General features: G+C 42.3%; 1 protein-coding gene across 1 annotated transcript in view; it reads left to right on the top strand.

Annotated features, from left to right (window-relative positions):
* Window positions 1-12056, top strand: part of NPC1L1 (NPC1 like intracellular cholesterol transporter 1) — a 157284-nt gene that overhangs the window by 70232 nt on the left and 74996 nt on the right. The window contains exons 5-7 of the mRNA XM_068130146.2: window positions 3992-4120; window positions 7380-7562; window positions 7665-7779. Of these exons, the coding sequence (XP_067986247.2) occupies window positions 3992-4120; window positions 7380-7562; window positions 7665-7779 (427 nt within the window). The remainder of the gene's footprint in view (window positions 1-3991; window positions 4121-7379; window positions 7563-7664; window positions 7780-12056) is intronic.

Here is a 12056-nt window from a genome sequence, read left to right as displayed (position 1 = left end):
TGATGGTCCTGATTGGAGGATGTTTTTTTGATGGTCCTGATTGGAGGATGTTTGTTTCATGGACCTGATTGGAGGATGTTTGTTTGATGGCCCTGATTGGAGGATGTTTGTTTGATGGTCCTGATTGGAGGATGTTTGTTTGATTGTCCTGATTGGAGGATGTTTTTTTGATGGTCCTGATTGGAGGATGTTTTTTTGATAGTCCTGATTGGAGGATGTTTTTTTGATGGTCCTGATTGGAGGATGTTTGTTTGATGGTCCTGATTGGAGGATGTTTGTTTGATTGTCCTGATTGGAGGAGGTTTGTTTGATGGTCCTGATTGGAGGATGTTTGTTTGATGGTCCTGATTGGAGGATATTTGTTTGATGGTCCTGATTGGAGGCTGTTTGTTTGAAGGTCCTGATTGGAGGATGTTTGTTTGATGGTCCTGATTGGAGGATGTTTGTTTGATGGGTCCTGATTGGAGGAAGTTTGTTTGATGGTCCTGATTGGAGGATGTTTGTTTGATGGTCCTGATTGGAGGATGTTTGTTTGATGGTCCTGATTGGAGGATGTTTGTTTGATGGGTCCTGATTGGAGGATGTTTGTTTGATGGTCCTGATTGGAGGATGTTTGTTTGATGGTCCTGATTGGAGGATGTTTGTTTGATGGTCCTGATTGGAGGATGTTTGTTTGATGGTCCTGATTGGAGGATGTTTTTTTGATGGTCCTGATTGGAGGATGTTTGTTTGATGGTCCTGATTGGAGGATGTTTGTTTGATGGTCCTGATTGGAGGATGTTTGTTTGATGGTCCTGATTGGAGGATGTTTGTTTGATGGTCCTGATTGGAGGATGTTTTTTTGATGGTCCTGATTGGAGGATGTTTTTTTGATGGTCCTGATTGGAGGATGTTTGTTTGATGGTCCTGATTGGAGGATGTTTGTTTGATTGTCCTGATTGGAGGAAGTTTTTTTGATGGTCCTGATTGGAGGATGTTTGTTTGATGGTCCTGATTGGAGGATGTTTGTTTGATGGTCCTGATTGGAGGATGTTTGTTTGATGGTCCTGATTGGAGGACGTTTGTTTGATGGTCCTGATTGGAGGATGTTTGTTTGATGGTCCTGATTGGAGGATGTTTGTTTGATGGTCCTGATTGGAGGATGTTTGTTTGATGGGTCCTGATTGGAGGATGTTTGTTTGATGGTCCTGATTAGAGGATGTTTGTTTGATGGTCCTGATTGGAGGATGTTTGTTTGATGGTCCTGATTGGAGGATGTTTGTTTGATGGTCCTGATTGGAGGAAGTTTGTTTGATGGTCCTGATTGGAGGATGTTTGTTTGATGGTCCTGATTGGAGGATGTTTGTTTGATTGTCCTGATTGGAGGAAGTTTTTTTGATGGTCCTGATTGGAGGATGTTTGTTTGATGGTCCTGATTGGAGGATGTTTGTTTGATGGTCCTGATTGGAGGACGTTTGTTTGATGGTCCTGATTGGAGGATGTTTGTTTGATGGTCCTGATTGGAGGATGTTTGTTTGATGGGTCCTGATTGGAGGATGTTTGTTTGATGGTCCTGATTAGAGGATGTTTGTTTGATGGTCCTGATTGGAGGATGTTTGTTTGATGGTCCTGATTGGAGGATGTTTGTTTGATGGGTCCTGATTGGAGGATGTTTGTTTGATGGTCCTGATTGGAGGATGTTTGTTTGATGGTCCTGATTGGAGGATGTTTGTTTGATGGTCCTGATTGGAGGATGTTTGTTTGATGGTCCTGATTGGAGGAGGTTTGTTTGATGGTCCTGATTGGAGGATGTTTTTTTGATGGTCCTGATTGGAGGATGTTTGTTTGATGGTCCTGATGGGAGGATGTTTGTTTGATGGTCCTGATTGGAAGATGTTTGTTTGATGGTCCTGATTGGCGGATGTTTTTTTGATGGTCCTGATTGGAGGATGTTTTTTTGATGGTCCTGATTGGAGGATGTTTTTTTGATGGTCCTGATTGGAGGATATTTGTTTGATGGTCCTGATTGGAGGATGTTTTTTTGATGGTCATGATTGGAGGATGTTTTTTGATGGTCCTGATTGGAGGATGTTTGTTTGATGGTCCTGATTGGAGGAGGTTTGTTTGATTGTCCTGATTGGAGGATGTTTTTTTGATGGTCCTGATTGGAGGATGTTTGTTTGATGGTCCTGATTGGAGGACGTTTTTTTGATGGTCCTGATTGGAGGATGTTTGTTTGATTGTCCTGATTGGAGGATGTTTTTTTGATGGTCCTGATTGGAGGATGTTTGTTTGATGGTCCTGATTGGAGGATGTTTTTTTGATGGTCCTGATTGGAGGATGTTTGTTTGATGGTCCTGATTGGAGGACGTTTTTTTGATGGTCCTGATTGGAGGAGGTTTGTTTGATTGTCCTGATTGGAGGATGTTTTTTTGATGGTCCTGATTGGAGGATGTTTGTTTGATGGTCCTGATTGGAGGACGTTTTTTTGATGGTCCTGATTGGAGGATGTTTGTTTGATGGTCCTGATTGGAGGATGTTTGTTTGATGGGTCCTGATTGGAGGATGTTTGTTTGATGGTCCTGATTGGAGGATGTTTGTTTGATGGTCCTGATTGGAGGATGTTTGTTTGATGGTCCTGATTGGAGGATGTTTGTTTGATGGTCCTGATTGGAGGATGTTTTTTTGATGGTCCTGATTGGAGGATGTTTGTTTGATGGTCCTGATTGGAGGATGTTTTTTTGATGGTCCTGATTGGAGGATGTTTTTTTGATGGTCCTGATTGGAGGATGTTTGTTTGATGGTCCTGATTGGAGGATGTTTGTTTGATTGTCCTGATTGGAGGAAGTTTTTTTGATGGTCCTGATTGGAGGATGTTTGTTTGATGGTCCTGATTGGAGGATGTTTGTTTGATGGTCCTGATTGGAGGATGTTTGTTTGATGGTCCTGATTGGAGGATGTTTGTTTGATGGTCCTGATTGGAGGATGTTTGTTTGATGGTCCTGATTGGAGGATGTTTGTTTGATGGTCCTGATTGGAGGATGTTTGTTTGATGGGTCCTGATTGGAGGATGTTTGTTTGATGGTCCTGATTGGAGGATGTTTATTTGATGGTCCTGATTGGAGGATGTTTGTTTGATGGTCCTGATTGGAGGTTGTTTGTTTGATGGTCCTGATTGGAGGATGTTTGTTTGATGGTCCTGATTGGAGGATGTTTGTTTGATGGTCCTGATTGGAGGATGTTTGTTTGATGGGTCCTGATTGGAGGATGTTTGTTTGATGGTCCTGATTGGAGGATGTTTGTTTGATGGTCCTGATTGGAGGATGTTTGTTTGATGGTCCTGATTGGAGGATGTTTGTTTGATGGTCCTGATTGGAGGATGTTTGTTTGATGGTCCTGATTGGAGGATGTTTTTTTGATGGTCCTGATTGGAGGATGTTTGTTTGATGGTCCTGATTGGAGGAAGTTTGTTTGATTGTGCTGATTGGAGGATGTTTGTTTGATGGTCCTGATTGGAGGATGTTTGTTTGATGGTCCTGATTGGAGGAAGTTTGTTTGATTGTGCTGATTGGAGGATGTTTGTTTGATGGTCCTGATTGGTGGATGTTTTTTTGATGGTCCTGATTGGAGGATGTTTTTTTGATGGTCCTGATTGGAGGATGTTTTTTTGATGGTCCTGATTGGAGAATGTTTGTTTGATGGTCCTGATTGGAGGATGTTTTTTTGATGGTCCTGATTGGAGGATGTTTTTTTGATGGTCTTGATTGGAGGATGTTTGTTTGATGGTCCTGATTGGAGGATGTTTTTTTGATGGTCCTGATTGGAGGATGTTTTTTGATGGACCTGATTGGAGGATGTTTGTTTGATGGTCCTGATTGGAGGACGTTTTTTTGATGGTCCTGATTGGAGGACGTTTTTTTGATGGTCCTGATTGGAGGATGTTTTTTTGATGGTCCTGATTGGAGGTTGTTTGTTTGATGGCCCTGATGTTTTTTTTTTTTTTTCTTTGTAGCGCTCCCTTGAAGACGAAATCAATCGATCAACATCAAAAGACATGCCTATATTTGCGATCAGCTATGTGGTCATATTTCTATACATCACGCTTGCACTGGGTGAATATTCATCTTGCAGCCGCATCCTGGTAAGCAACAAACTCCCCTGACACAAGAAATGATGATACGTCAATTGATATGACATTTCGGTAACTTTGTGTTCTATCAAACAAGCATTGCATAGCCATCACTTCTCATTCACAATTATGAGCCACCATCTTTTCTTCCCCATTAACCTTTCCTAAACCAACCATCTTCCTTAACCAGTTTCAGTGATTCCTTCCACTCTCCACAAGTGGAGATGTTATTGCAGCTGAGGGATCGCCATGAAAGGTTATTCTAGGTTGGACTGTTTAGTGATATTGAGTCCTTCCTTCATTATGATGTGACCTCAGGTTCAGAAACCCAACTATGTCGATAAGTCCATAATTACCCTGCGCTCACGAAGCGAAAAGTGGGGCTAAGTGATCATTTGTACACGTGTCGTAAGTGTGTGTCTGCATTTTTAAAATACATTTTCCCAGCAACCGTTGGTCTGATTGACACGAAATATTCAACATAGGAGTGCCTCCTTCGGTGTAATTTTTTTTTAGTGATAATTATGATGTCATAGGTCTCATGGTACGGACATCATCGTAGAAAAGCGTTGTGTCTCTATATCTCCGAAACCGCTCCATGGAAAAAATTGAAGCGTGGCTCATTGTCAAGTACTCCCCATAGGGAATAAGATATGTTAATGATGATGCCATTGGTGCCTTCATTATGACGTCATAATTCGACAAGTACAACGCTTGATCCGATCAGTATCAATTTTTTTTTTCCTCTGCAACTGTTGGTCTGATGGACACGAAATCCTCTCCATATGAGCGCCTCCTACTGTGGAATTTTTAATGATAATTATGATGTAGGTCACGTGGTGCAGGTGCCATCTTGGAAAAAACAAGAAACGTTGCACCTCTATATCCCCGAAAATGTTTCATGCAAAAAAAATTGAAACGTGGCTCATTGTAAAGAACTCCGCATGGTGAATACGTTTTGTTAACAATAACGTGATTGGTGCCTTAATTATGAGGTCATAATCCTTAGAATTCATTCCAAGAATCCTTAGTTTCCACAGCATCAAGCTAGACAAGATGTGAGGCAGGGGAGTCAGCCCAGAGGGGAGAGCATTACTCCATCAAGTTGCAGATGAAGGCGTTGTGGATGGATTGGAGTTTAGATGTGTCAAGGAAGGACTTTGTACGATGCCCAGTTGGAGGCTGGCTTTGGAGGCCAATATTGAAATTTGATTTGCCCAAGAAAGATCATGGCTGATGGTGTCTGAACCAGGAGTTTGAGTGTCTAAACGGTCCTTTTGGAGGGAAAGAGAGGGAGTTTGTGTGTTACATTTGTCTGGATTGAATGACATACAATAAATATTCCAAGTATTTGATTGGCTTGTGATTTTGTCAAGATCTAAAGTGAGGGAAGAGGCTACTGCCTGCCTGTGTGAAGGATGAGGGATGCCACGGCAGAGGTTGCAGTCATCAGCAAATGGATAAAGAGGATTTTCGAGAGTCAGAGAGATCATTGATGAAGATCAGGAATAGGACTGGGCCGAGTACACTGCTTTAAGGCACTCCGGCTTTGACAAGAGAGTATATGAAAGGATTCCGTTGAGTGCCACACATTGACTACAAGTGTAGAGGAAGTCAGTAGGCCATGTGTGGAGTTGGCCTTGGATGCCATAGATCGAGAGTTTGGAGAGCAAGGCAGGATGCCAGACCATATCAAAAGCATGAGATATGTCCAGAGAGACGGCCATGATCTCATGTCTGACATTGAAATTCTCCATCCATTGCTGGTTGAGTTGTTGAAGGTGGAGTGATCTGGTCTGAAACCAAATTGATGATCTGATATGAGGTTGTTGGAGAAAAGGAAGGGTTTCATGTCAACTGCCATAATGGATTCCATGACCTTACTGATTAATTGGAAGTAAGCTGATTGGACTGTAGTTAAGGGGATCAGTTTTTGCACCTTTTATGTCATGTAGTGGTGTTGGAAGATTTATATGCAGATGTAAGATGACCTAGTGCAAATGACAGGGTGAAAAGAGCAGAGAAGAAGTGCATGAACAGCAGAGCAGGATTTTATGACACGTGAGCTGATGCCGCCTGGTCCAGTTGTAGAATCAGAGTCGAGGGCTGCCAGAAACTTCTCCACATTTTCAGGTGCAAAAGACCGCGAGTCCAGGAGCAATTGGGAATGACAGGAAAGGACGGGTACTGAGAGCGAGGGAGTGGGGACACACAATTTGGAAGCAAACAAGAAAATGAATCATTCAGCCTTCTCACGAGTGAAGTCAGCTGTTGCCATTTGAAGAGCGATGTGGTTGAAGGAGAGTATACACCAGAGACTGACTGAACAAGTTGTCAGAAGGTTTTAGAGAGAGAGAGAGAGAGAGAGAGAGAGAGAGAGAGAGAGAGAGAGAGAGAGAGAGAGAGAGAGAGAGGGAGGGAGAGAGAGAGAGGGAGGGAGGGAGGGAGAGGGAGGGAGGGAGAGGGAGGGAGAGGGAGGGAGGGAGGGAGAGGTTTGAAAGTTCATTCTTGAGGTCGGACAGACATTATTTTTTGGCTCTCCTAAGAGTGGACACACACTTGTAGGATTTGTGGAATGATCAGATTTGTTTTCCAGAAAGAGAATACAAGTTGTTTCAGAGCAACTGCCTCACCACACAATTCAATGTACCATGGGTGGGATGAAGGGTAGGATCATTGAAGATAAGATGGGATTAATCTGTGCATGAGAGAGAGAGAGAGCAGGTTTCTGTGGAAGAATTCCCATGCCGAGTTAACATCAGAAGCAGGAGATATGGGAAACCAGTCCTGAAGAGAGACGGCTGCTTGCAATCCCTGCCAATCTGCTTCAGTGACCTACCAAAATCGCCAGCATGAGACAGCTCTCTGAGAATGGTCAGGGAGATGTTGACGTTCACAAGCACACGATCAGATGAGAAGCTACCGGTAGCAGTGTAGCGATGTTACTTGCAAAAGGGGGTGGATTTTAAGTTACTTTAAGTTAAACATAAGAAAGGCCTGTTGTAGAAGAATTGATAGATTATGTTATTTTGATGTGGTTACGGCACGAGCACGTTTGGCCATGTTACCTCCTCCTGTGTGTTTCATTTATTTTATTGTTATGATAATAATAATAATAATAATAATCATTATTATTATTATTATTATTATTATTATTAGATACAGAACAGCATTTGGGAATGAGCACAATTAAGACGACATTTAAGAATAATTTCGAATGAAAAGCATTCCATCTTCTATTTTTTTTATTTTGTACCATTCTCTTCTCCAGGTGGACTCCAAAATAACACTGGGATTGGGCGGTGTATTGGTCGTGTTGGGAGCTGTGTTTGCTTCTATGGGTGTATACGCCTATGCGGGCATCCCTTCCTCGCTCATAATCATTGAGGTTGTACCTTTCCTTGTACTTGCTGTCGGAGCAGACAACATCTTCATCTTTGTGCTTGAGTACCAGGTAAAGTAAGAGAGAAAACAATTTTAACAATATGAAGACTGCAAATGATAATCAAAGTTATTGATAAACAGGTAATAATCCAGACCGATCTTTTACCTGCAGCGTGCGTCAAGGAAAAATGGGGAGACTCGTGAGGAACATATTGCACGAGTACTTGGCAATGTGGCACCAAGCATGTTGTTGTGCAGTTTATCGGAAGCCATTTGCTTCTTCCTGGGCAAGTCTGGCAGGACCTGCCTGCACAAAAACAGACCTGATGAGTCACATGTGTATGCCTATGATGTTCTTTAGCATTCCCTTAGGTTTGAATAACATTGACGCTTTCGTTACCTCTTTGATTTCGTTGGTAACAATAATGTCCACAAGTCAGGAGACGACGATGGTTCACGAGCGAGCGGTACTCTTCGGTTCGATTTCGAAAATTCGGTTCGATTCTGACAACTTTGAAAATTTGACCTTTGTGACCTTGAAATGTCAAAACGAAGGTTACTGACCTTGAAATGAGATAGAAAATAATGTATAATCAGTTATGAGGTTAGTTAGCTACACAATACCGAAAATTTGGTTCGATTCCGACAACTTTGAAAATTTGACCTTTGTGACCTTCAAAGATCAAAGGTCGAAGATTCTGAAATTTGTTGGAAAACTTGTATTTCATGATGTATGTGATAATATAAGATCATGTACGACATTTCACCCTATCAGGAAGCGAACAATGTAATAAAACCATCAAAAATCGACTTTTCTAAATGTCGTGACCTTGTGACCTTGACCTTGGGGCGAAAATGAAAAATCGAGCTCCGTGGAGCTAGACACATGACATTGGCCTAAGCAAATACCGAAACCCCTGTCAGATTCCACCAAACCCCTCGGAGAAGATGTAGCTTGAAATCGATTACCCCCTAAAAAGACATCTTTTTCGGGCGTGGCTCCGCCCACAATGGGCGCAATACACCCACTCTACGCAGGACACAACTAGATCATGATATCAAGCTCCCACCCAAGTTTCATCAAGATCGGATGATATCATCGGGTAGTTATGCTGCGGACAGACAGACACACACACACACATGACGAATATAGTGATCACTTGATAACTCGTGAACCAATATTTTTACCCTCGCCAGAGGAAAGAGTATTGCATTTGGGTCCGTCCGTTTGTCTGTCTGTCTGTTTTTTTGTCTGCACAGAACGCGAGTATGCTTTTCTCTGCAACCGTTGGTGCGATTGACACAAAATTTTCACCATAGGAGTGCGTCCTCCTGTAGACGTTTTAATGATAATTTTGATTCCATGGGCCACGTGGTACGGGCGCCATCTTGGAAAAAACGGAAAGCATTGCACCTCTATATCTCCGAAACTGCTCCATGGAAAAAATTGAAACGTGGCTTATTGTCAAGTACTCCCCATTGGGAATAAGATATGTTAATGATGATGTCATCAGTTCTTTCATTATGATGTCATAATTAGCCAAGTAGAGCTCTTCATCCGATCAGTTTGAAATTTCTTGAACGTGATCTACACAAAGATTGTGTGGGAGAATAAAATTGATGATGTCATCAGTCACGTGGTTCGACAGCCATATTGGATTTAACATAAATCTACATTGTCAACAAACCACGCAAACACAGCAGCTAACTAGAGCGGCACTCAGTAGAGAGCATACCTCTGCCTGGTTGGCCACATCACTCGATGGTGAAGCATCACTTAAAAACTCTACCAGCTGGATCCGGATCCAGATCTTCACCAAAATGGAATCGATTCTTCTTTGTTACACACCCAACATGTCCAACAAGTTTCGTCCAAATCCATCCACAACTTTTTGAGATATCCTGCTATGTATCGTTTTTGGTCCCATCTCCCAAAGGTGAAGAATCACTTCAAAATTTCTAGTACCCGGATCCGAATCCGGATCTTCACCAAAATCTATTCCTTTCGTCCTTGCATTTGATACAGGACAACTCCCACACCCTACACATTTAGTGGCTCTCGGCCTTGTTGAGGGTGAATAGCAAGAAAAACAAATAAACAAGAAAGAGCCATCAGAGACCGCAGACCGTCGCCAAGACGTGTTTATTACCTTCGCCACCAAAGGTGGATGGAGGTTATGTTTTTAACCCTGTCTGTCCGTTTGTCTGACCATTTGTTACTTGGCAAAATATATATATATTTTTTTTACAAGTATGTTGATCACAACGGTTTGTGTCTTTTTCTTTTTGTGTGTGTGTTTGTGTGTGTTTGTTTGTCTGTCCGCTCACTTATACTTGCCCACAGGTCACAATTTTAAACCGACCTTCATGAAACTTCACCAAATGGTAGAGTTCGTGGTTCGACAAAATCCGATATAGTTTTGGACACTACCAGGAATTTTAGGAATGCGGATTTGGGGTGTTTTAACGGGGGGAGAAAAGATCAAGGTTTTGGATGGCGGAAGATAAGAGATGGTGGTGAACAGCTGTTTTAAAGAGCTGGAGGGAGAAGTGGGATTGAAGGGAGTGAGGGAGTTTGTTCCAGAGGCGGGAGAAAAGAGGAATGAAGGAGTGAAGGTGAGCAGAGAGTCTTGATTTTGGCAGTTTCACCAGAAGAGGTTTGCTGGCAGCTCTTGTGCAACCTGTAGGAATATTTGGGGGACAGACAGCAGTGGGAGCAAGGCTGGAGAGGAGTCGGCGGAAGACAGAAAGACCACCAACCTGCCTGGAGTGAGAGAGTGAAAGTCCCTCAAGATCAGCTTCATCGCGGGAGATTCCAATGATTCTGAAAGCTTTGTTTTATACAGCATGTAGACGAGTTAAAGTTACCATGGTATCCTTCACAAAAAGTAGGCTAGCTGTCGCCAGCACCCTGGCCAAATTACAAATTGCTGCCCTAACTACTGCTGGGAGGCAATGGCAAACCAACGAGTATAACCCTTGTCAAGACACTGGTTTGGGAGCACTGATGCTTTGTAACAGTGTGGGACATCGAATCAAGAATATACTGTATATATATATATATATATATATATATATATATATATATATATATATATATATATATATATATATATATATATACAGTCACGTGAAAAAGTAGGTACACCCCATGTAAAGTTTTGACTTTTTCAACATATTTCAACATACAGCTATTTGATCTTCATTTCAACAATATTGATAGATAAAGGTGATATAATATAACAAATATCATGAAACATTTACATTTTGTAGTCCATTGTATAATTTAAATAAACATAAATGCAAATTTCGCATGTGGAAAAAGTAAGTACACCCCAACATTTATCACTACTTCAAATACCTAAAATTAGAATCAGGTGCACCAGCTCAGGTGCAAATGATTAGAACATCGTTAGAGAGGATCTTGGAGGAACATGTCTTATTTAAACCTCAGACATTTAGTTTGGTTTGCTCTTTGTTGTTGAAGTGTGTGTGCAGCGTCACCATGCCTAGATCAAAATAGCTCTCTGAGGCCTTCAGAAAGAAGGTTATTGATGCCAACGAGTCTGGGAATGGATTTAAAAAGATCTCCATACAATTTGAAATCAATCATTCGACTGTCCGGAAGATCATCTACAAGTGGAGAAGATTCCAAACAACTGCCAACTTGTTCAGGCCAGGACACCCGAGCAAGTTCAGCCCGAGAGCAGACCGCAAGATGCTGAAAGAAGTCTCTAAGAACCCCAGAATGTCATCACGGGACCTACAGGTAGCTCTTGCCACTGTTGATGTCAAAGTGCACGAGTCTACCATTAGAAAGAGGCTGCATAAATTTGATCTACATGGGAGGTGTGCCAGGAGGAAACCTTTGCTGTCCAGAAAGAACATCAGGGCAAGACTAAAGTTTGCCAATAAACACCTAGGCAAAGACCAGCACTTCTGGAACAATGTGCTCTGGACAGATGAGTCAAAGGTAGGGCTATTTGGCCACAGTACCAGAAGACATGTTTGGCGAAAACCAAAGACAGCATTTGACCACAAGAACCTGATACCAACTGTAAAGCATGGTGGTGGAAATATTGTGGTTTGGGGCAGCTTTGCTGCATCAGGGCCTGGGCCGCTCACCATCATAGAATCCACTATGAATTCTTCATTGTACCAGAGGGTGCTTGAGGATAATGTGAGGCCATCTGTCGGAAAGTTGAAGTTCAACCGAAGGTGGACCTTGCAACATGACAATGACCCTGAACATACCAGTAAATCCACCAAGGAATAGCTGAAACGAAAGAAATGGAGGGTTCTGGAATGGCCATGTCAAAGCCCGGATCTAAATCCCATCGAGATGTTGTGGGGGGATTTGAAACGCGCTGTGCATGCAAGAAACCCCTCAAACATCGCACAGCTGAAAGAATTCTGCATGGAGGAGTGGGCAAAAATTTCTCCCAGTCGATATCAGAGACTGGTAGACAGTTATAAGAAACGCCTACTTGAGGTTGTTTCTGCCAAAGGGGGCAATACCACCTATTAGAGCCAAGGGTGTACTTACTTTTTCCACATGCGAAAT

Source organism: Myxine glutinosa, chromosome 11 (genome assembly GCF_964187855.1).
Source record: "Myxine glutinosa chromosome 11, kmMyxGlut1.1, whole genome shotgun sequence".
Taxonomy (NCBI): domain Eukaryota; kingdom Metazoa; phylum Chordata; class Myxini; order Myxiniformes; family Myxinidae; genus Myxine; species Myxine glutinosa.
Note: the sequence above shows the minus strand (reverse complement) of the source record. Positions and strands in the feature narration are given on the sequence as shown.